The sequence below is a fragment of the Endocarpon pusillum genome, assembly GCF_000464535.1.
Source record: "Endocarpon pusillum Z07020 unplaced genomic scaffold scaffold7325, whole genome shotgun sequence".
NCBI classification, from domain to species: domain Eukaryota; kingdom Fungi; phylum Ascomycota; class Eurotiomycetes; order Verrucariales; family Verrucariaceae; genus Endocarpon; species Endocarpon pusillum.
Genome location: NW_006916648.1, coordinates 150,879 through 175,256, shown reverse-complemented (window position 1 = coordinate 175,256; position 24,378 = coordinate 150,879). Strand labels below are relative to the sequence as shown.

The 24,378-nt window shown below is 47.9% G+C and overlaps 6 protein-coding genes across 6 annotated transcripts; 4 read left to right on the top strand and 2 right to left on the bottom strand.

The window, feature by feature from the left end:
- Positions 1 to 752: 752 nt before the first annotated feature.
- EPUS_05295 (uncharacterized protein) lies at positions 753 to 2,605 on the top strand (the record flags this gene model as incomplete). Its single annotated transcript, XM_007808002.1, has 3 exons — positions 753 to 768; positions 822 to 2,483; positions 2,532 to 2,605. 3 exons carry the CDS (start codon positions 753 to 755, stop codon positions 2,603 to 2,605), a joined length of 1,752 nt encoding a protein of 583 aa, XP_007806193.1.
- Positions 2,606 to 7,635: 5,030 nt separating this feature from the next.
- On the bottom strand, positions 7,636 to 8,279 carry EPUS_05294 (uncharacterized protein; the record flags this gene model as incomplete). The annotated part of the gene is made up of 2 exons (XM_007808001.1): positions 7,636 to 8,041; positions 8,101 to 8,279. 2 exons carry the CDS (start codon positions 8,277 to 8,279, stop codon positions 7,636 to 7,638), a joined length of 585 nt encoding a protein of 194 aa, XP_007806192.1.
- Positions 8,280 to 9,936: 1,657 nt separating this feature from the next.
- On the top strand, positions 9,937 to 10,922 carry EPUS_05293 (uncharacterized protein; the record flags this gene model as incomplete). Its single annotated transcript, XM_007808000.1, has 2 exons — positions 9,937 to 10,078; positions 10,174 to 10,922. 2 exons carry the CDS (start codon positions 9,937 to 9,939, stop codon positions 10,920 to 10,922), a joined length of 891 nt encoding a protein of 296 aa, XP_007806191.1.
- A 3,046-nt stretch (positions 10,923 to 13,968) lies between these two features.
- EPUS_05292 (uncharacterized protein) lies at positions 13,969 to 14,849 on the top strand (the record flags this gene model as incomplete). The annotated part of the gene is made up of 2 exons (XM_007807999.1): positions 13,969 to 14,346; positions 14,400 to 14,849. The coding sequence occupies 2 exons, from the start codon at positions 13,969 to 13,971 to the stop codon at positions 14,847 to 14,849; spliced, it is 828 nt and encodes a 275-aa protein (XP_007806190.1).
- A 2,550-nt stretch (positions 14,850 to 17,399) lies between these two features.
- EPUS_05291 (uncharacterized protein) lies at positions 17,400 to 19,380 on the top strand (the record flags this gene model as incomplete). Its single annotated transcript, XM_007807998.1, has 5 exons — positions 17,400 to 17,573; positions 17,638 to 17,716; positions 17,764 to 18,177; positions 18,233 to 18,414; positions 18,469 to 19,380. The coding sequence occupies 5 exons, from the start codon at positions 17,400 to 17,402 to the stop codon at positions 19,378 to 19,380; spliced, it is 1,761 nt and encodes a 586-aa protein (XP_007806189.1).
- Positions 19,381 to 22,502: 3,122 nt separating this feature from the next.
- Positions 22,503 to 24,180, bottom strand: EPUS_05290 (Fumarate hydratase; the record flags this gene model as incomplete). Its single annotated transcript, XM_007807997.1, has 4 exons — positions 22,503 to 23,707; positions 23,758 to 23,873; positions 23,975 to 24,012; positions 24,067 to 24,180. 4 exons carry the CDS (start codon positions 24,178 to 24,180, stop codon positions 22,503 to 22,505), a joined length of 1,473 nt encoding a protein of 490 aa, XP_007806188.1.
- Positions 24,181 to 24,378: the final 198 nt, after the last annotated feature.

Below are 24,378 nucleotides of genomic sequence, written 5' to 3'. Positions count from 1 at the left end.
TCATAGCCCTATTGGATCAGCAATGTTCCCCTAGCTACTTGAATAATATACCTTGACTGGCTTCCTTCGTAATATGAAAAAGGATTCCGCCCTTTGGGTCAAGAATCTTGTGAATTTGTGGACCAGAATATGTTCAATCTCATCTGCCTGCTTTATTCTTATACTCACACGAACGCTGTTAACGCTCGGTTCGATAAAAATCTTCTCATTTTCATTCCTCGCAACAGTCAAAGGGTTTAGAAGCACTTCTGGTGAACTGGCTGCTTCAATTTCCGGAACATTGTGTCTTTCTGCCGTTTGTGATGCGAAATTGGATAGTGAAAGAGCTGCAGTGAGTGACGATCTGACACATTGCAGATAGGGCCGGAGAGATTGGGACTGAGAGAGATCAGTCACAATCAAGCCAGAAGGTATGAAAACAGACCATGGTCCAAGGGTTCCGGGGCTCCGGGGTTCCTTGATGGAAGGAGAGATCTACGGGAAGATGTTCCTTGTTTGGACTGCGTCAAAATGACATGAAGGAGGAAGCATTTAGATCTTCACTGGGCAATACTCGTGCATCTGTTCTCTAGCAACATCTCGCCGTAGATGCAACATGCTATTCAAAGCTCGAGCGTGTGAAGAGTCATGGCTAAACTTCGGTCTTGCTTCTCCGTCTTGGCATCATTGTCCGCGAATATGTAAAATGACTGGCAGTGAGCGCCACAATTTAGTTCAACATACCTGTAATCACATTAGAAACTCACGTTATCATGGCTACAATACCTGGTAGGCTCTTGAATTAGTGGAAAAGTCTGCGGAGCATTGCTAATCCACTATAGTCATCGTCAAACATCAAGGCAAAAAACATGAAGTCGAACTTGACCCAGAATCAAACGGGGAAACCTTCAAATCTCAACTATATTCCCTCACAGGTGTCGAACCAGAACGACAAAAGATCCTCGTCAAAGGTGGTCAACTCAAAGATGACACCATACTATCTTCCCTCAATGCGAAACCTGGGCAAACTTTCATGATGATGGGAACTCCTTCCGGAGATACTTCTGCCCTCGAGAAACCGAAAGAAAAGATAAAATTCATGGAGGATATGACAGCAGCTGAGATTGCAAAACAAGAGGGTGCTATACCTGCTGGACTACAAAATCTCGGGAATACTTGCTATCTAAACTCAACCTTACAGGTTTTGAAAAGTGTTCCAGAAATGCAAGAAACGCTTGCACTATACAAAGCAGAGCCAGCTGCATCCGGTTCAAACCTCCAAAGTCTCAGTCAACTCGGTCTTGGTGGATTGGGTTCATCAGCAGACCTTACGGCATCATTAAGGGATCTTTACAAGCAAATGTCAGAGACTCAAGAAGGATTTCCACCATTAATGTTTCTCAACTCGCTTAGAACGGCGTTCCCTCAATTCGCGCAAAAGGCAAAAACAGGACATGGATATGCACAGCAAGATGCAGAAGAAGCGTGGTCGCAGATCGTTTCACAATTACGGCAAAAACTAAAGATCTCTTCAGATTCAAGCTCAGAGAAAAAGGAAGCAATCTCCTTCATCGACAGATATCTTGCTGGAACATTCGAAACAACGTTAACACCCCCTGCGGAAGCTGTCGATAAGGAAGAACCAATCCATGGTGCAGAAACCTTCTTGAAATTGGACTGTCATATTGACAAAGATATCAATCACCTTCGTGATGGAATTGTAGCCAGTCTTTCCGAAGAGATAGAAAAAAAATCCGAAGCTTTGGGTCGCGACGCTATTTATACAAAAACATCTCGAATCTCTCGAGCGCCGAAATACCTTACTGTCCACTTTGTTCGCTTCTTTTGGAAACGTGAAGTTGGGAAAAAGGCCAAGATTATGCGCAAGGTCACCTTTCCTTCTGAGCTCGATGTCGTTGAATTCTGTACTGAAAAGCTAAGAAAGCAGCTGATTCCGGTGCGAGATAAGGTCCGAGAAATCCGGAAAGATGAGCACGACATTCAAAGAGCCCGCAAGAGACAGAAGCTGAGGCACAAGGAAGAGGAGGATCGCAAACACGACGATGCGATGGCAGAAGCAGCACCTCTCAAAAAAGCCCAGGAAGCAAAGGAACGAAAAGAAGCCGAAAAAAGTGGCAAAGCCAAGCAACCAGAAAACAACGAATCTGATGTCTACAAAACAGATGCTGAATATGAGGCAGAGCGCGAAGCTTCGATCAAGGCCGCAAAGAAGGAACTTTATGCCGCTATAGATCCAGATTTGGCCGCTGACGAAGGCTCGAATAGGTCTGGTCTATATGAATTGAGAGGAGTCATCACTCATCAAGGTGCAAGTGCCGATAGCGGGCATTACACAAGCTATGTCAAAAAGACCGGAAGGATGGTAGACGATCCCAAGGCCCCTGGTGGGAAACGACGAGAAGAGGACGGTAAATGGTGGTGGTTCAACGATGACAAAGTGAGCGAGGTTGATCTGGAAAAGATCGAGACGCTGGCTGGAGGAGGTTTGTACACCTATTGAGTTCCATGTGACAAGTGCTGATTAGTATTAGGGGAGAGCCACTCTGCTCTGATTCTGCTTTATCGAGCCATTGACCTTCCCTCTAAGGAGGAAATTGAGTCATGAAAGAGTCTGGAGAACAAAGTGCCACGAGTACTATGATTGTAACGATTTGGGCAGGGTGATGGACAGCGTGCACAGTGGGGAAGAATCAAGTAAGATTCGCGCATAAATGCATTGGCTGTACTTTGGCATCAGTGGCGCTGTACGCAAGGACATAGATAGAGTGGGTATCCATCCTTATCAAAGGTTATGCTGGAGTCATTGGAGTGAGAAATTTCACTCTCTACTCCTACTGCAAGTCGGCGCCTTGACTAATACGGTGTTTGGCTCCATTCTTTAGTGACATAAAGTAGTACAACGTTACAATCTTCTCATCTCTTTTCCATCTTCCGGTATATTTTGCGCTCAAAAGGTCACTTGAACAATTTACAATTCAGTTTCGACGCCTGATTCCACCCCTGGATGCATCCCTTTGCCTACTCCATCAAGACCAATGGTCTTACCGATACCCTGTCAGCGGCATGCCTAGAGTAATTTGTCTTCTCTTCCTCCTTGGAGTCGATTCAGGCGAAGAAGCATATCGGGCGAAGGCACACGTATACGATACAAGCAGACCACAAGATCTGTTCCGCAGGTCTCTGATCGAGCTGGAACGGCAAAATGACCGGCACTCGATCCAATGTATAGACCACCTAGCAGTCATTCAGAACGGAGACGTCTACCTCTTTCAGCGTTTCTTCGGGCCGGTGTCTTAAACACTAATGATCAGAAAATTTCCTTTCCGGCCGATTCGCACAATCAAGTTACATTTATGACATTCCTACCATCGCATCCGGTAAAGCTGCAAGAACAGTACACTCTTGTTAGTCATCAGCCATGCGTAACATGCATCAAATCACGCAGCAGATCGACACGGTTATATATGTAGAAGTGACTCATGCGAAAACCAAAAGCGTATAGAACGTGCACAAATGGTAAGAATAGATGAGATTGTTGGAACGGGTTGCTGCTGGAATGAATCATGGGACAAATGTGTAGTGGCCTAGCAGGTGGAGAACTTAGCATTGCCAGCGGATGTATCACCATATTGCCTTTTAGCAGTTCGAGAAGGATATGAGTCTAGAGAGCTCGAGAGAGCCATCCTAGTATGGATGGCTATGGATGTTGAGAAGCACATTCAGACATGAGTAGCAGGAGAGGATGCCAAGACCATATGTCCAAACAGAGCTTAGCGTTAGGGCTCCTCTTTGTGATTTTCGGTCTCTACCTTGACTTCGATAAAGGCTCATACTCTCTACATCCCAACTACTACAGCAAACATCTTGCTATTATCGACAAGCAGCACGGAACCAGTACATTCGCCAGAATATCTAAGTTGTACTTGCAATCATGGGTAAAGTGCACGGATCTTTGGCCCGCGCAGGCAAAGTCAAGTCTCAAACCCCAAAGGTACCGCCACCATCTCTCTGCACATCAGAATTCGCCCATTATCAATGCCGAAGGCAACAGTTCAAGAATAGGCACTGATACTTGTCATCGTTAGGTCGAGCCCCAAGAAAAGAAAAAGACACCCAAAGGCCGAGCAAAGAAGAGAATAACATACACAAGGCGTTTCGTGAATGTGACAATGACAGGAGGAAAGCGAAAGGTAAGCTGGAATCTACTCGTAACCCTTGAAGACCGAGCCTTATGATTGCTTAGATGAATCCCAACCCAACAACCTAGAGCTCCCTACGCATCCGATGGCGAAGAGAGGTGGGAGCCGGAGTGGCGAGCGAGGACAATCACAATGCCAATATTCATACATTAGCAGCGGGACAGGGCTGGCAGAGAATTGGCGGCAGCTTTCGAAGCTACTAGTTGATGGTCTTTAATTTATATCCTCCTAAGCGCTATCGAAGGATCCATGACTCGACGATGGAGATGTTCTATTGCATGGCGCAAGGATTCTCGCTGGGTTTCATCGTGATTGCAGCCTCTATGTACACAATGCTTTCAAGATCCGTCTTGGTCCACAGGCTGCTGTGTCCTGAACTTTGTTGCGATATCCCGGTTTTGCATAGAACCATTCACTACTAATCTTCCGGTCGAGTCCTTTGATAGTATGATTGGAGTAAGAAGAAGAGTGTTCATGGGAATGTATTCGTATAGTTGACCGAGAGCCATTGGTATGCTTATGGTATAGCAAACCTGATCACTGGTAGGAAGCGTTTCGTGCCAAGCGAGTGTTTCAACATCATCCACGACCTTCAAGTTGTTCAACAAATCAACCAATGTCTACATCAACAAATCGAAACTAATGACGGCTTTCCACTTCTTCAGAAATGCCAAAATCTATTCGACACGTATTTGACGCCCTTCTGGGATGCTTAGAAAGCCAGCGGGAGTGCTTGGCGGGTCTCTGCGATTAAACGAGCTCTCCGAGGTTGGAAGTCATTCGGTACTCACTTTTCGTTCCTATGTGCTCTCATAACCTATGAGGCACCTCTTCGTTGGCAGATTTTAAGACAGCCTCGTTAAGATAATTATCTATTATGAGCTAACTTCGTAGTACAAGGTATCGTGGTTACAAGCTCTATGAACTACGCCTATACCTCTACATTTATCAAACATCACATTCACTTGCAGGTATTGTAGAGAGGCAATTTTCATTGAGGATTCAAATCTGCGCAGATTGCCTTCTTTCTTAGATGACATGTCATTCTTCATCGTTACTATGATGTTTTCTTCTTTTATTAATGAATATCTCCAAGCAAATTCCGAGCTTACTCGCAGCATCAAGACGTCAAACTTATTCGATTACATCCTAGAAAGAGCGACACATGGCTTCGCAGGGTCACTTACAACGGCCTGTCCGTTGCATCCTCTAACGGACACATTAGAGCGACATCAAACACGATCATCAAGGACACTAGCTCGATCCCTATGCACGATAGAATCTCCTTCACAAGCAATTCAACATCATGGTTTGCAACGCTGGTTCCAGAGCTAGCCAATGTGCGTCATCTTCCGATCTTTCGAAGGATGCCAACTTGACTGTCGAACCTGGACCCAGAAGATCACATCGCCCGAACTCTTATTGAGCGAATCCAAGCGAATCATCCTCCGAAGGAGAAGAATGTTTTCTTCCCTCAATCTAACATGCTATCACCCCTAGCCTTATGCCTTTTAACCAAGAGGGCAACAAACTCAGCACTTTCTCCAACTCGGATATCCTCGTAGGCAAGATCAACGTTGTTCGGCATCTATTCTATACCTTCATCCAGCTTCGCTTGTGTTGGATTAGTGGGTATGACTCTTGCCCTTTGGATACTTGGATATTGCATCTCACTTTACGGTTTGGCCGTCTATCTTGAGCTCGGTTCTGCTTTGAGATTTTTGTGTGGCGAGCGTGCCCATTCGGAACGCATTCATCATCAACCATGCATGCTTGCTACCTGCATGTTCATGTCTTACGTCGTTTCGCTAGGATTTAGTGCATTAAAATGAATCTTGCTAGGAGGATATATGGCTCTAGCGTTCGACGTTATTCCGGATCCATGGAACGTGCGAGATACGGTCATTGCCGTCATTACTACTGCATGTATGATACACGTTCGTTACCCAAAAGTTGGCTTGCATCTCATCAACATCCTGGGAACAGGAAAGATGATTGTTTTTGCCTCTGTCATGCTGGCCGGCATAGCTGCAATACTGCTGTCAGTCCCAATCCTCTATAAAGACACTGACGGCTTGTCCATCACGCAACGCAGTTCTACAATATGTGGTCAGGATCTAATACTCAGCCTTACAACCACACAACAGCATTAATCAAGATCCTATACTGCTGTCAAATTTGCCGCCTTTATTATAGCCTTGACCACTGTCTCGGCTGAATGTTTCCTTGTCAACGTTGCTTGTTTTTGTGCAATGGAGAAGACTTCCGTCCAAGTGACATTGTCGTCGGGCTACCATTTCTGATAAATGTCTTCGGCAAAGTTGCTGACGAGCCTATCCTGCCATGGCTCATCATTCTATAAGCTTTTGAAAACGTCGTTGCCACATCGTTTGCGCAAGCCCGAGTGAACCGAGAGTCAGGCCGAAGTGGACTGCTGTTGTGGTCTTTTCTCTAGGCGTCTTCGTCACAGCGGGGTGGCTCTCCAGCTGCAGGCTTACCCCTATATTTGGCTTATTAGCATCGCAGGGATCAAATTGCCTCCCCCAGGAGAGATTTACGATTTTCTTGCGAATATAGGAGGATACGCGTCAGTGTAGTCTCTGTTCCGTCGCGAGTGGGCTGCTGCATCTGCTGTATCGTCCTAAGGAGCATTGGCAGTCTCCAATTCAACCTCGGAAATGGTGTACCCTGATCTTCTGGGTAGCATGTGCCCTTGCTGATTTCCGCTTGGATCAACCGAAAGGAGGTTAGGGAAGAAAAGTTGGTGGCAACGAGCCTCCATTTTCCATTCTATACCCATCGAGTCACAGGAATTGGTCTGTTATTACTAGAGGCGTCTTATTGGTTATGATGTGCGAAGGCGAAGCAAGTCCTGTTCCCTCCTCTTACACATATGGTCGGAATCGAAGGAAATGGTGAAGAAATTGTTCTGCGTACATAAGCAGAGGACGGTAACCGCAGGGACCAGTTCACGAGCATACACACAACTTCAAGGTTAGCTTTCTAGCCTCAGTAGTCGTTTACTCTCCCAACTTGCGTCCTGCCACTATGTTTGGCCACTTTCAAGACATGAAACTTCGATTGATTAAGGATTAGAGATGCTGCACACTACTACATTAAACTATGAGAGGCTTGCACAGGATACCATATCCAAATTATTGTCTATATCGAGTTGCAGTAAATGTCTTCAGACAGGATTTGCCGTCACGTCGAGGGACGTGGGACTTGTGACTTCTGCTTTCTCCTACGAACTTTCATCTCGATACCAAGGCGTCTCACAAACCAGCTGTTGATAATCTTCCAATCTTTTCTAGGGTCAGCCCATTCCAACTGTCACAGATGTCAGTAACCATTTCCATCTTGTTCTTAGATTGTTTCGTACTTCAAAAAGCAAGAAAAGCGTGGCGATCAGCTTGAAGATTTCCACCATGGCAATCTATTTGCCTAGACAGACTCGGTCGTCGGCGCCAAATGTCAGTTCTGTCTCCCTCATGGCTTGCTTCCTTGCGTCAAAATCCTCTAGCCTCTCACCGTCGTCGGGCAGCCACCTTGCTGCGCGAAAATCCCCCGAGTCTGAACTGTAGATCTTCTCGTCGAGATGCACGACCCACGGTGTGATCCCGACTATGGTTCCTTCTGCAACATAAGGACCATCCGGAAGTCTAACACCGCCTTTCGGAACGACCCGCTCGAGTATCAGACCAACGCCTGGGTGGACCCTGATGCTTTCTTGAATGCAGGCGTCTAAGTACGGAAGGTCTTCGAGGGCAAGATAGCTTGTTGGTAATGACAGTTCAGCAGCATCAAGCTCTTTTTGGTGCTTCGCTTGTACGCCGGACGTTCTGACGATATATTATACTGCAGCCCTGAGCTGTATTGCAGTCGTATCGGCGCCTGGTACGACCTATAATCTGCGTCAACCTCTAAAATGCAGATTGGTTGCTTGACTATGGTCCATGAACACACATGTGTAAATGTCCCTCGGAGAACGAAGTTGATATCGTCACCTCCAAGGTCGAGAAAGTCATCTAAGAAGTCACCTTGGACGCCGGCATGGTCCTTGTTAGCCTTACGCGTCATGATCTGTTGGTATATAAATGCGCCTGCGGCGTCGAATAATGGCGGCCCGATTCTTCCAAGAGGGTTTTTCAAAAGGCAATGGTCTAGCCACGGCATTTGTCCGATCTATTTTGACAGTCAAAGAAGGGTCTGAGCAGATGCATTCGCAGGGCGGGCGAACCGACATAAAGTAGTCCTCTACACGATCGAGTATATGCGTCGAAGTCGCATTCCTTCTCCATATATCTAAATGGTTTGCGGGAAGTGACACTGCTAATGACATCGAAGGTAAATGCATTTGAAAGTCAGCCACGTCGATTTCCGAATTCGTGTTGCGTTACAGAAAAGCAGCATCCGGTCCAGATCCAGCGTGCGTCCATCGCAGTATCCATCACGCTTCGTGGTGAAAAATTTAACCATTTCATCTACCTCGGGCTCAAATCTAAGCACGTTCCTTGTAGTGTAAAGCTTTTGTATCGGCCTCCGCAAAGAATCATGCGTCTGTCTTGTTGCGGGTACTGTACACATTTTCAATTATTTGGCCGTCCATCTGAAGGTCGGTCAGGGGGTAGAACTCGCTCTGCAAGAGGCATCGGAAAACCGGTACTGCAGACCTAACATCGCTGTATTGATGATCCCACCTTTTGGAAATCTCCACGGGTGGAATAGACAATCTTGTTTCATTGTGGATTTGACAGGCTAAGCACGGTGGGACCAATCCTAACTACGGAGCCGTATTACTTGTGCATACCCCTTATTACGGTATGAGACTGTTTCTTGCGACGAGAACAAGTCGCCAGATATTCGTCAACTTAGCCAGGAAGAGGCCAGGGATCCCCTTCAGTGGTGAGCCGAACACCCACCAAGACTTATATGCTAGAGCGACCACGAAGGCATGGACGCTTAGGCTGAGTATATCCATCATGGCTACAGTGGTGTCTCAGGCCGTAGGCTTTGCAGTTTCTTTTTCTAAGCCTTTCGGGCTCATGGAACTGAGAAGACTGAATGAGATTTGGCTTGCATAGTCAGCGGTCGGATTTTGTGTTGCTGTGTTGTCGATCAACACTTGCTGCTGGGTCCATTGATGTTCAAGCTGCTCAATGATAAGAATTCTTACCAAAGAGCATGACATATAGACAATGATAGTGAGACAGATTTGGAGGAAGTTTGACGGCAAGTCTACCTCAGCATGATCATCTCCAGCTACGAGGCCCTCTCGGCATAGGTTGCATCCTGATAACCTGCGAAATCTTTCGGGACGCACCATTGGCAGTCACCGTGGTCAAGGATTGAGCACGACCTTTGTAGGTGAATCAACAATCACTTTCACTTATCGCAAAGCCAGGGCTGTCTTGCAGACACACATAAGGGCAGACGAAGGCGTTCTGAATGTGTATTCACTACCACGTACTTGATGTTTCCGTCTTCCACCTACAAAACTTAGTAGGTAAGGCTAGACTCTAATTAATTAAGGGGTTCTAGCTTAGTCACTGCCGCATTCCCATTGGCAGTCATGGCGGGGATTAGGGCCGGGGCGCTGTCGCGGGAGAACTCTTGGCAAACCAAGTGCGGGGAATGTTCCGTAGCTGAAGTTATCCCTTACCGCCCACTGTTGTGACTACTCAATGCAACTTCACAAAATTATTTCAGTTGAACCCAACCCATAGAATCAGACAAGATGAGTGCAATTGCAGAACATCCCGACGAGCCCGTAGAAGTCATCCAAGTTCTCTTCGCCCTCCATCCCAATTTCGGAGCTCAAGAGCTCTGTGGCCCTCTGGAGGTTCTTACCAGGGCTTTGCAGAAGAACAATGATCCTGGTAACCCACAGTCCATTCCTGTTCCTTGACAAGCTGATCACCTCGACCAAATGGTCCATGGAATAGTGTTCTGACATGTTGTTGTACAATATCAGAATCCAAAGCCTTCGAATGCACCATCGCGGCATCCACCCCCGCCGTAACCTCCTCCTCAGGCCTGACCGTCAAAGCAGACATGAACTTCGAGGACGCTCATGAAAACCTCAATGATTACGATGTTCTGATCGTCCCAGGTGGAGCGGGTATTGATGCGATCCTCAAGTCTGACCCTGCAAAGTCAGAACCCACCAAGCTGATCCGCGCCTTCGCCGCCCTGCAAACCTCCGACCCAAGCAAAGAACGCACTCTCATGTCCATCGGCACAGCCTCCCTCCTCTTCGCTCAAGCGGGTATCCTTCAAGGACTGGCTGCAACCACGCACCCAGACTATTACACCAAGTTGGAGATTCTGTGCAAAGACGCGGCCCGCCGTGGGAACCTCGAACAGACTGATGTCATGGAGGAGAACTATGTAGTCAACAACGCGCGATTTGAACTGGGTGAGAAGCTCGAAGAGAATCCATTCATATTGAGCAAGAGGCCGGATGGGAGAAGGAAGTCAATCGCAAGGAAGGGAAGTAATGCATGGAAGGAAAGCGTGAGGAGAAGAGAGAGCGTGGCACGGAGAGCCGACATGCGGTTGGGTGGACTGAGATTGATTACTAGTGGAGGGGTGACGAGTGGTCTGGATGCCAGTTTGTATCTGGTGGCGGCAATGGTGTCCCATGACTCGGCCATCGAAGTTTCAAGAGTTATGACGTATAACTGGTCTAAGGGCGTGACTGTGGAGGGGATAGATGTGTAGATGTATGGATGGGACGATTGGTGTGTTGCTGTAGATCGGACGGCTGAAGTTCAGATGAGTTTGGAAGATTGATGGACTCACACTCAAGTCACGTCCAACTGTTGCCACTTTTGTTGGGCAAATCTCAGGGTAAAATACAACAGCACGTTAGTCGACTGCGTTTGGGTCATACATGTTCTACAACCATGCAAGAAATAGGCAAAGCAGAACGCAGCTCTAGCTTTGCTTAGCTCGTACCGTCACTCTCTAACGTTGCAATTAAGGGCGAGTTCTATCGCTCTGATGCATCTTGGGAGTAATTCGTTCCAGCATGAATAAGTTGGAGGCTATTCATACCGCTGAAGGTATGTGGTCGATCTCGAGTATATTGCATACGTAATAAGTGCTGAACCTTGGTGTGCGATGTAGAGTTTTCTTGGCAGTATGGATCTACGTACTACGTATGAGCTTGATTTTAATAGGGGATAGCATATTTTGCTGCGGCGTGAGTAGTAGCAGCATACTATCTACTATGGTATCTGGCGAAAGTAATGTCGGTGGGGCACTAGAAATTTTCGTTCTAGTTAGTAATTTTACTGCCAAGGGTACTGAAACTGGCTTGTTACCCTAGCAACAGTTTGTTTGCTATTTGTTCTAGCTCAACTGCAAAACTTGGTGTTTAGTACTTTGTGTACATCCCGTTTGCATCAATAACTGCCTGGCACCTCTCATGCATTAATTGACTCAATTCGCGTAGATATGACTCTGGAACTGCTTGCCAGGCCTCTAAAACAGCTGTACGCAAAGCATCATATCCCATATTCTCCTGAAAATGCTCTTGAATATAGTTTTTTATCCAATTTCATACCATCTTAATTGGATTCAAATCAGGAGAAAAAGGAGGCTAAATAATTAATCAAATTTGACGTTCTTAAAGCTCTTTATATGTTGCTATTACATAATAAGCTTTAGCATTATCTTGTATAAAATTAAGATAGCTCCCTGCTTGTTTATTAAGTCGAATCTAACCCTCAATAATTAGAACAACATGTTCGCAATATGATTCGCTTGAAATTGACCCCTAATGCTTCTCCCAAAAGATCCCTAAGCCCTTTTGAGATGCATTGAAACAACCCCAAAACATCCATCCTTTAAGGCGTTGTTCGCGTTCAACAATACAAGTAGGATTATGTTCTTTACCCTGTCGACGTGTAATCTAAGTCTTTGTATGCCTCTTAGCTGTTACCCAAGTCTTATCACTCTATAGAATCTTATCCCATTGCTCTTGACTCTAATTGATATGGCTGTGTGCAAATTCAAGGCGTTTGATTCGATTCTGTTCGGAAATAGGAGGTTTTCGACGGGCAGTATATCAACGAAAGCCAGCTTTTTGAAGGGCATATCGAATAGCATAAATCCTAAGATGAGGTAGACTAGCTGCCCAAGGGATATCATCCCAACAGTAGCGTCGATTTGCTTTCGAAGCACATATCTAATTGATAAGATATTCTAGCTCCTCAGCAGTAATTTTTTGAGGCCTTTCTGCCCGTTTTTGAGGAGTAGCAGGATAATGAATAGCATATCGAACTTGACGTTCAGTAAGCCCTTGTTTTTTAGCAATTTGCTTTAGAGTATAGCCCTCACGGTGTAGAATTTGAACATCTTGTCGTTGGTCTCGTGAGGTATGTTTGGAGTGACGAAATTGCTCTAAAAAAAGGCTATTAGGCGAATTTGAAGGATGATTGAGGTCAGGAGGATCATCTAGAAGATCCATCTATTAGTAGATAACTCAGAAATAGGGATATAGCTCACAATGGTGTGGCAAAGATAGGGATAACGACACGTAATAAGAGTTGAGTATCAAGAGCGTATGGCGCTAGATCTCTTGGCGCCCCACCGACATTACTTTTGCCAGATACCATAGTATTTGTCCATCACAATACCACTACCATAGCTTGATAACATCAGTCGGTTGATATCCCTCTATTATGAAACCGTGTTCTCCTATGCCATCTGACGACAAACAAGGGGTTAGAATGGCAGTACATATTATCGCTGCTAACCATTCAAGAGACTCCCAAAATTTGTCAACAAACGGCCTTTTTGGGCCAGTTGAGATTTCTTGTATCTGAGTAATTGAACTCCAAGTAACTGGTGATATCGCTACCAGCAGCTTCCTGGAATATGCAGCCAAATCTGGCAGTCACTGTGTTGATAGACTGTCTTAGGACCCACCCCCTACCCTCTTCCTCCGCCCCAAAATGGCTTCACTGGCGTCATTTTGCATTATGTAGCTGATTTCTGTAATGTCAGTGCTAAATGCGCGAATCGATAGTATTTTGCGTGGACAAACATAGCAGGTGGAGCTTGCCCCTGTCCGCATCGACCCTGACACTCTTGATGTATGCGTTTATGGCGACGAATAAAGGACAATCGCTGAGAAAGATTGTGGAAGTCCCTATTGCTCTGGATTCTGATTCTCCATATCACGGCCTTCCTCGATTGGAATAAAGCAATTGAGCACACAGCCCTTACGTAGTTGCCATGGCTGTTGGGCATCTTGTTACTTTTTGGCGGGAGTACCCATACAATAGATACTCATAGCCAAAAGGCCCTGAGCAACAGTAAATTCAAGAAGAGATTGTCAAGATGGATACAGAATCTGAAAGAAGATAGAAGAAGGTAAATGATCGTCCGATAGTTTGAAAGGCTCCGAAGAAGACAACACGCCAGTATAGTATTGTTTAGGTGTGGCTAGTGGTAGAGTTAAGTGGGCGAGGAAATAGTGACACTGAAATAAAGGTCCTCACAGGGTGTACGCCCGCGGACCACTCTACTAAATACTATGTGGGTGTGGTGCCAAGCCCGCAACGCGACCTGTGCAGCGGAAAATAAATGCATGATTTTCAATAACCTCTGGTAGATCTGACGACCGATGCATCGCGCGTCAAGTAAGGCGTATTGTTCACTGAGGCCTCGACTACTCAGGTCGAGGCCTCGAAGACCACAGCTGGCTCGCCATCAACATGGTGGTCCTCACAAAGAATATTTCCAAAGCCCTGGGCAAATGCCACAGTCAGAGACCGGCACTCGATCATACCCCTTCAATGTTGCACCCAACTTCCCTACCGAAACCACTTTGGGGAGGAATTTGTGGAACGCGACCGGACTTGCATTATGCTCATTACTATTTGGCTTTGGCGCAGGAACGGGTCTCATCACTTGGGCATACCTGCAAGGACCTTTCGAGGCAGGAAGTGAAGAGGAGAGCGAGATGCTGGAGGAGATTACAGAAATGATGAACGAATATCCTGCAATGGAGGTGCTTCTCAATGATCCAGGGTGGGAGGAATGGCCAGTCCCACCTCGCATGGTGTCGGGCGATGCTGGCAAGGGCTTGCATTTTGTCACGGGCACGCTTACTGGCTCGAAAGGCATCATACAAGTAAGACTTTCACTGGAGACACTTCTCCGCTTACTGACAATGCTTCGATCCAGAGGATATTCTTTCATCGGAATCTTGGGATGCTCACCATGATCGTCTACTTTGGAAATGGCATCGAAGGTTGGCCCGATGTTGTCCACGGGGGAATCTTGTCCACCATGCTGAAGGAAGCTATGCAAAGGGTCGCCTCTGAAGTCTTTCCACTAGGCACTGGTGATTTGCACAAATTGGCTATACAGTTCAAGAAAAAGGTGATTCCAGGCGAGGTCTACACTCTCTATGCTCTACCCGCGAGTAACGCCGCTCTCTCTAATGGTGAATCGATCGAGTCATTGTACAAGATGCAGCCCACTGAGCGGAGAGATGCTATCATTGCTTACATTGAACGGGGCGACGCATCAGTCGACCAACCAACATTCGATCAAACAACCCTAGCGTTCGGCTATGGCGTCTTTAGGGTGCGGCATCCTTTTCAGCTGGACGAGCATGGAAACATCACCTGAGCGAGTGGGTGTAACCAGTAGCGCGTCGAATTGTGGACATGTGGCTGGGTACCACGTTATCGTTACTAGGATGCGGAGGCACCACAACACCCAGCACAAAAACAGAAGCAGATATATCTTGTCGGAGAAAGCGAATCAGACCTAATATGGTCGCTTCGGCCACTTGGGAACTGCGCAGATCGCAAGCACTGCATACCCAAACAACAACATTTCCGCTTTCGGAGCAGTACAAATATAGAAGCGAGGAGAAAAGGCTTGACTGCACCGACAAGATATTTGGGGTTTGGTCGAGTATTCGTAAGGTATCGGGAAGAAATGTATGGATAGAACTATGGGGATGTGGATCGCAATCACGAGTCACACAAATTGACTCCGTTTTGCTGCAGAATAGCGCGACCTGGCTCTTCAGTTGTGTTTGTGTCTCATTAGGGCGAACAGGTTGGCAAACAATGATCGTTACAACCCTATGCCTCCGTAGCAATTTCAAAACGTAACCACCACAGACCACCTGCGGTGAAATGATGCATCTGAAGCACACCCACACACCAGAATGGAGCACCACAAACTTTGGGGACGTACTACTAGGGGGGAGAGGGGGATATATATTGTCAGGCTGGGTCTAGTAACGCTAGGTAAAATACAACGCCATGTATCTGCGCTTGCCACAGTGAGTATACTACGTAGAGTGATGAGGTGGATGATATGAATTATCTACTCTCCGTGTATGCAGAATCTATCTAAGAAAGGGGAGCAGGCTAATATAGTAGGGTGTGCAGAGTCACGTGACAACAGCCTTGGCACTGTGCTCTGCCACTGCCCTGCTAAGTAGTACTAAGTATTCCAACATAGAATGCTTAGAAATCCCTGAATTCAGACTAGCCTACCCATCTAGTATCGAGTGTCTACTCTGTAATCCCTATGTCATTAGCATCTACAACTGTTTAACAACGCGCAGGCATCCCCTCAAGCCGTTCGTTGAGATAGCCCACAGGTACAGCATTCCAAGAAACTTTACTACTACGTTACGTTAATAGCTTCTCGTAGCTCATAATTAGCTACGGAGATTGTCGTCATAGCGCGTACGTTTAGATAGCACTGTGAGGCCTAGCGCTGAATTAGAGTGACAAGAGACTAGCTAACAGGCGCGATCTGAACCAATATTACCAAGGCCAGCCTAACAATATTTTAGGGCCCCCTGTAGTGCGGTATCAGGCATACTACGTAGTAAATATTGCTAGCTTCGCGCTAGTATTCGCCACTCCCAGCGCTCTACTACGTAGTACGTAGATACAGATCCTTGACGCCCATGTACAGTAGCGCTGTCGCTACTCTGCGCAGTGCTAGGCCTCTATCCTAAATACGGCAAGAGTTTTATACGTGGCGCGGTATATTTACTTGGCGTTACTAACACCGGATTAACATTATTTATGCCCTCTACCGCAGTAACACCTAAATCCCGGGCACAGGTGCCACAGCATAATTGACGGGTTTCATCTCACGTAAAGAGGTAAAAATGCCTACCACGATAACTCTTCAGTGGTGGACCCGAACAGATTTGGGCCCGCAACTATTGAGGGTGTCTTGACTTGAGGGTTGAGGTCAAAGTCGAATTGGTCTAATTCCTATCAGCACTATCAATGGCCGATCGCCTTCTGCCTTTTATCCTCTCATGCTACCTACTGGTGTATGCGACAGATTACTATTCGTGACAGCGAGCCTCTGCATTACGGTAGAACCCCATGCACCCGAGCTGGGTACCTTCGATTCCAATTCGGAAAGAAGAAGCCTTTTACTACCAGCGTTTGGCAACTTGATCATGGTTAACCTGAATTCTGCTCCTTGTCAGTTGCGTTCAACCAACAAGATTGCTTCAATTCCTATTAGCGCTGTCGTGGTCGATTCGTTTTGCTCTCTTCTATCCCGAACCTGGATTCTCTACAATGCGATATCCTCGCCATACTAAGTTGGAACGAAACTCCAGAATCACTGCCGTCTCCGCCGCGCTTCCTATTGAACATCTTCAAGAATCTGAATGTGCTATGTTGGCTGATCGAAGCCTCGAACGGTCCACTAAGTGACGCAGGTGCACATCACCATGCATACTGAGTTACACAGGGTCTGCATAAAGCCACAAGCCAACAGCCCTGCTGGTGTTCAGCGTCCGGAACCGCATAGCGCGAGCTCCAAACCAATCAAGAAAAGTGGTAGATCTCTGAGTAGCCATCATGAATGGAACAGAGGACGAGCTGCTCATTACTGGCGGCTAGTGAATGAGTGTTGCAGACACACTAACTCATGACCCCAAGTCTACTATCTATGGTCCCGGTTAATGGTCGCTGAATGATGACCATATCTGTGTTCAGAATATAGTGGTATCGGCATATGTAACCATGTCCCTAGCACTTCGCTAACTTAAATCTCGCATTTCTACGTCCTTTTCGTTTCATGCCTCTTCCTCATCCTGTGCACCCCTTGGTGGCTGCCACATATCTCTATACACCAAGCTTCGTTTCCTTTCCAAGCGGTCTACACATCTCACAAGACCCAGCCATGGCTACTAGCGATAACTACTCGGAGACCCGGGTTGGGATGAGTAAGGACAATACTCGCACGCGTGTCGAAGTAGGAGGTCCTAAATGGCAGGGCTCAGCTTATCCTGCTGACTACGACAAGCACGAATTTCAAACTTGCGGAGACGATAAGAATGATGATGTCGAGCCTCGCGTAAGTTTTCTCCTGGCAGCCCGATATTACTCCATGCAGCACCTTCAGAAACTAAGTATCGCAGATGTCCTTTCGTAGAGCCATGAGCTTAATAGCCTTGGCGTTTCTCTGGACCGGCAGTCAGATCCCGGCCTACATTCTCGGTACGTCTGTCTTCCTGGATACACCGAATATTTTGACCGTATTCCAGGTGCTGTCCCTCCCTACATTTATAGTGACATCGGAGGGCTCGACCGCTATGTCTGGTTTGTTCTAGCTTATCTCCTTGCACTCGCTGCCGTATGCCCTTTTGTGGGCTCCATTTCCGATCTGATGGGTCGTCGGTATGTGGCTTTGATGGGGGGAGTCTTGCTGGTGGTTGCCATGATTATCTGCAGCACGGCCCAAGTCATGAATACCTTCATTGCAGGCATGGCGATCGCAGGCGTCGGTGCTGGAATCTGTGAATTGACTGCCCTTGCTGGCACAGCGGAGCTGGCGCCAACTCGGAATCGTGGAAAATATGTTGCTGTGCTGATGTTGACCATTCTTCCATTTATTCCGTCAGTTCTTTGGGCGCAGCTGATTGCGGCAAAGGCTGGGTGGAGATATTGTGGCGCTCTCTGTATGTCCCTACCAAAACTCATTCCGAGAGAAGTGGGCGCTAAAACCAGCAACAGGTGGAGCATGGGCTGCGGTCGGGCTATTCGCAACACTATTCTTCTACTTCCCACCTCCTCCGGTGCACCCCAGAGTGTCGACGAGGAAGCAGATCTTAGCGGAAATTGACTGGATCGGTGGGTTGTTGAGCATCGGTGGTTTGATATTATTCATGGCTGGTCTGCTGTGGGGCGGGTATCAGGTGGGTTCTACCATGAACATCCATCCCTCAGCTTTCGCACTGACAACTCCTCAGTACGCCTGGTCGTCTGCACATGTCCTTGTTCCCCTCTTGCTAGGGGCAGGCCTGCTCGGAGTCTTCTGCATCTGGGAAGCCTATGGCGCCAAGTACCCAATGTTCCCTGCCCGCTTGAAGCGAGAGCCGCGAATCCTTGCCCTGATCCTCATCATCACATTCATCTCCGGGGCGAACTTCTTCAGCGCTTTGGTATTCTGGCCAACGCAAGCCTTCAACGTCTACAACCACGATCCCATCGGCGTCGGCATCCGCGGCCTCCCCCTCGGCATTGGCATCCTCGCCGGCGCTTGTGTTGTCCTCTGGCTTCTCAGCGCCTACGGCCACAACAAAGAACTCATGATTATCTCCGCCGTCCTCATGACAGCCGGCTGTGGCAGTCTCGCCGCAGCCACCCCCGACAACCTCGGCAAATTATGGGGACTCCTCATCCTTGCCGGGTTAGGAATCGGCGGCATCGTGGTGCCCGCGACCATCATATCCACGATCATCTGCCCTGACGACCTGATCGCCACCATCACGGCGCTGACGCTCTCGGTCCGTGTCATCGGCGGCGCAATCGGCTACGCCGTCTACTTCAACATCTTCATCTCGAAATTCGTCTCCAATGCCCAATCCTATATCGGCGGCGTCATGGCCACGCAGCTCAACATCACGGATGTCACCGCCATCACCCACGCCATCGAGCTTACTGCCGTATCGCTCATCGAAGGCATTCGCGAGATACCCGGGATCGCTGGCAACGAGACGGCGTATCAGATGGTCATCGACGCGGGCAAGTTGGCTTATTCAAAGAGCTATAGCTATGTCTATCTGGCTAGCATCGCGTTCGGGGTGATCAGTATTGTTGCCGCGTGCTTTTTGGGTGACATCGATAAGTACATGGATGATCATGTCGCAGTGAAAATGTGATGATACAATGCAGCGAAGCCGTGTGCCTGACCAAGATATCATGTTTGCTGTTGCTGCTGGTTGCTGACGAGGAAAGTAATCACATGTGCTACAAGCTACCACAATGACCCGAGAACGGTATCTGTATACATGTATCAATATGACACCCCAAATATTGAAGTCTATCCTCCTCGTCTTGTCCAACCTTGATTTGCAGCATGGGCGGCTTCGTCGATATGTCCACATGTCGTCCCTTTCGAGGGGAGTATCACTGATGCGTGCCAATCTGCCAGGCGATCAAGTAGACGCACCGCCCAGGGCGGCCTCGACGACAACCCTGTGGAATACGAATACTAAAATCTGAAGGAGTCTCCTTTCATGCCTGTTTGAGTGCCTGTCTATCTCAATCCCTACGGACCGGCCCATCTCGAGTATCCTTCAGTGCTGGCCGAAGCGTGAAGCTGTATGTATTGGGCCAAGCAGGCTCGGTGGAATAGTACCCGAGTGACTTCTCCAACTCCACGTTTACGGGTTTCCTGGCCTGTTGCTTCGCTCGGGGTATGCTACCACCATCACAGCATGCGGTCATGGAACATGCTTGGTGTATGAGTTGTTGAGAAGTGGCATGTATGTATTCATGCTAAGAATGCCGAGTTTTGGTCTTGTAGCATGTTTCCGGTTTGGATAGTGCTACGGCCCTCCTTGCTTTTTACTACTATCGGGTGGTCGTTTGCAAATCCGACGCGGTTCAATGGGTAGATTTTTGTATTGCATACCCTACTTCTATCGATGAGATCTGGAAAGCTTGCAAGATGCATCTAGGCGCTCTCTCTGCCACACAACAGGATTTGACCTCTAACCTCTTTGTGCTGGCGGTAAGGGTTCAGCACCATTATCAGACCCACGATTCTTTTCTTCAAATGCTGAGATTCTCAAATCTCGGTGGCATTGAGTCGAGATATGGAAAAGAGAGAGTGGAAATGGAGTCCATATATTCTGAAGCTTCGGCTCTTCCTTTTTCCTTCCTTCCTTTCTGTCTAGGATTGCTTCAACTCCGCCACACCTCTTCTGCTCTCACCTGGCATACGCTGATCAAAATGCTGATTTCCGGCGATGAATGCACGCGCACTCGCTTTTGCTCGTTGATCGTCAGGGAGAAGGCGATGAATAAGCAGCTGGCGGCCGTAGTTGAGGCGTGCACTTCCTTTTCCTACGCTGGATAGAGAATCTAGACAACAATGGGCCACTGGACTGGCGTTGAATCGGTGCGGCCCTACTGGAACTGGTCACTGTTCTGCGATAATCCCGTCGTTCGTTCGTATAATGTTTTTTTTTTCTCTCTGGAGGTGAAGAGACATGCTTGAGCATAATGATGCTGGCGGAATACAGTATCAGCGCAGATGGAGAGCTCAGCTTGTCGCGTCAGCTACGAAGGTAACTTTCCACTTTGTCTTCCTGTGAGGTGGGCTAGCTGACAGGCTTGAGAGAAGAAGACTGCGAGGCCACAAGTTCCTTCTAATGGTCTCGGTGACCAGGCCACGAATGCTGTTTTTGCAGAATCTCAGTTTGAGGAGACGACTCGGGCTCTCACATTCAGCTGGTTCCTTCCAAGATGATGCCATGCTCTTCAAGTCTTGTCACTATTTCAGCTCGCACAAGCACAAACAATAGAAAATAGAAGGCGTCAGCGAAAGCCGTGTGGGTCCAATGTGATGTGTGAGATGGCTGAGGTTAGAGTAGGGCAATGATGCCGTAGTGTGGAGCAGCTCCCCATGCTGGCGAAGGAAGACGCTTCATCATCTGCTTCAAGAGTCAAGGTTTTAGCTAACGTGATATCATCAGACTCTTCCTCCCCAACATCCCAATTCTGCTGCAGCGTGTCATGATACTGTTATCGTCTGGCAGTGACATGATTTTGTACCGCTTCAAGGGCGGGTTTACATTTGATGTACACCTGTACTTACCGTACTCACAGCTCATGAAGTCCGTGCTTTCAGCGACGAGCAATAACGCTGCCTGCTTGAGCATAACCCACACCACACGATCTATCTCGGGCAGAACCCATTCCCTCGGAGGAGCACGCCATTCCACTATTCTCGAAACTGCAGTACAAACTCTCTGCAAGACAGAAGTATCCCGAGGATACGAGGAGAGTCATAGGGTGCGTAGACCATTCCGATGCAAAGTGCACCCGCACCAACCAGATACAGTGAGCCAGACAGCAAGTACACCGACCACTGGGGTAGTAAAAAACGAGAGGAAGGGATCCCTTCTCAATATCGGCGATACCACATCGGTAATCACGTAGTACTAACTAGTATCCAGCACGACGCACCAAGCGAATCAGCAATCAGGAGCGCCATAAGTAAGTTAAGGCGGTTCCCGCCTGATCCCATCAACACCTGAAGAGCTATGAAGAAAACAGAGTAAGCGAGGACAAAGATTGGCTTAGGCACGGATAAACAAATTGAAACACCGCGATTCTTGAATAGAAGCCGTCGCTTGGAATCTAGATATTCTTTCTCCTAACTAGTTAGTATGCCGGTTTCGAGCACTGGTTGAAGGGTCTGTTAGTGGTCCTGCTATCCCAATGTAGAAATCTGCCGCGTGACATGGTTGTCCTCTTCGGGGACGGCACCCTGTAAAGAGGCGGAACGCGGAGGGTGTGCCAGTAGATGAATGTTTTGTCGCCCATGGTTCATTGTCCGCAATAACGTACACCGACTAAGAACCAGGCATGGCCATCATACTCGTAGAGTCGATGGAGGAGGCCAAGGTAGGATGGGAAGTTGATCGACTGCATTGAGATTGACGGGCGATAGTGCATAAGGATCAGATGTTATTGTACCAGTCTGGTGCTTGAGTAATCAGACAAACGTCAGCTAGATTGAACATGGTAATAATATTGACCTGAGGGATATTTCATAGTCTCAAGATGTGGATGGTAGCACAAGGTATCAATGTGACCCAGGCACAGAAAGGGTAAGTAACCGATCGGGTGCGCGGTATTCTAAAGGACATACACAATATGATGGTAAAAGGCAAAATGTTGAAGCAGCTTTGAGACCAACACCTTTATTGCCAGAATATACCATCCTTTGTCTTCCTGTTCTTTACCTTAGTTTCCTTCTTTACAATACCCTTCATTTTTTCTCCTTCGGCGCCAACATCAACTCAGGCCTCACATACTTATCGAAATCCCCTTCGCTCAACGCCTTTAACTCCATCGCACTCTGCTTAAGCGTCAAACCCCTCTTATGCGCATTCTTCGCCACCTTACTCGCCATATCATAACCGATCACGGGATTCAAGCACGTGACCAGCATGAGGCTCTCATGCAATAGGGTTGCAATTCTTTTCTCATCCGCCTTGATCCCCACAACCAGATTCTTCTCAAAGCTGCGCATTCCGTCGGCAAGGAGGCGAACGCTATGTAATAGATTGCGGATCATGAGCGGTTTGAAAACGTTGAGTTCGAATTGGCCGGACATGCCACCGACGGTGGCCGCGACGTGGTTGCCCATTACCTGGGCAGCGACCATGGTAAGTGCTTCGCATTGAGTAGGGTTGACTTTACCGGGCATGATGGAGGATCCGGGTTCATTCTCCGGCAGTTGCAACTCTCCTAGTCCGCAGCGGGGGCCGGATCCAAGATAGCGGATGTCCTGGGCGATTTTGAAGAGAGAGCAGGCGAGCGTGTTGAGGGTTCCGCTGGCTTCCACTACCGAGTCATGCGCGGCGAGTACTTCGAACTTGTTCGGAGCAGTTTTGAATTCCGTACCCGTTAGCTTCGATACTTCTTCTGCAATGCCTTCGGCGAAACCAACGAAGGTGTTCAAACCTGTGCCTACTGCTGTGCCGCCTTGCGCTAGTTGGCGAAGATGTGGAAGACAGGCATCGATGCGTTCGACGTTACGGTCGAGCTGGGCGACATATCCACCAAATTCTTGACCTAAAGTCAGAGGAGTGGCGTCTTGGAGATGAGTTCGGCCGATTTTGATGATCTTCTCAAAAGATTCAGCTTTGGCTTTGAGGGCGTCACGGAGGGATTTAAGAGCAGGAAGAAGGTCGCCTTCAATCTCGAGGACAGCGGCGATATGCATTACGGTAGGGAAAGAGTCATTCGACGAGGCGGACATGTTGACGTGATCATTTGGATGGACTGGCTTCTTGGTTCCCATTGTTCCTCCTAATATCTCGATTGCGCGGTTGGAGATGACCTCGTTGGCGTTCATGTTGGATTGTGTACCTGAACCAGTCTGCCAGACGACAAGGGGAAAGTGATCGATGAGCTTAAGAGAAGCAACTTCGGCAGCTGCCTGCTGGATTGCTTCTCCGATCTTAGGATCTTTCAAGATCAGTAACCGGGTCCGAACTTTGAGAGACGAGACTCCTCACCAAGCCCATATTTCATGTTCACGGTTGCAGCAGCACCCTTCAAGATACCAAATGCTCTGATCACTCCCGGGGGCATCCGATCTTGAGGCTGGTTGATCTTGAAGTTCTCCAGTGACCTGATGTCAAGAACCTGGATGAGCCATGATGAACAGTTGTGACGACAACAGCATTGTCCTGAGTATTAATCGGGTAGAGCCTGCGGCTGCGGACCTCTCACCTCTCAGTTTGAGCGCCCCAGTACTTGTCCGAAGGCACCTATACCATCTGTTAACTCTGCTCTTGTCTTTACACTGCCCTGCATGTACTCACCTGGATCTCTCCAAAGGCGTCGCTTTCTGTCCTTGTCGAAGCAGCCTGCAGATGTCTCTGGTCAGCTTGAGCCAGAAGTCGACTGTGTCCTGATGTTCCGCCGGACTGTGTCATAATGAAGCGAATCTACAGGGAGTTTGATCATTGCGAAATGTTCTCGTACCATTCTCGTAGTCGATGCAAAGGTTCTGCTGATGTAGTGCGTAGTGACTGATATGCATTGGGGCAATGTCAAGCGCGAAGACAGAGCTAGAGTCGAAGTAATTTGGATCGGTCTTGAATTGTGGTAACTTGCAGCAGTCGGTCGTGCCG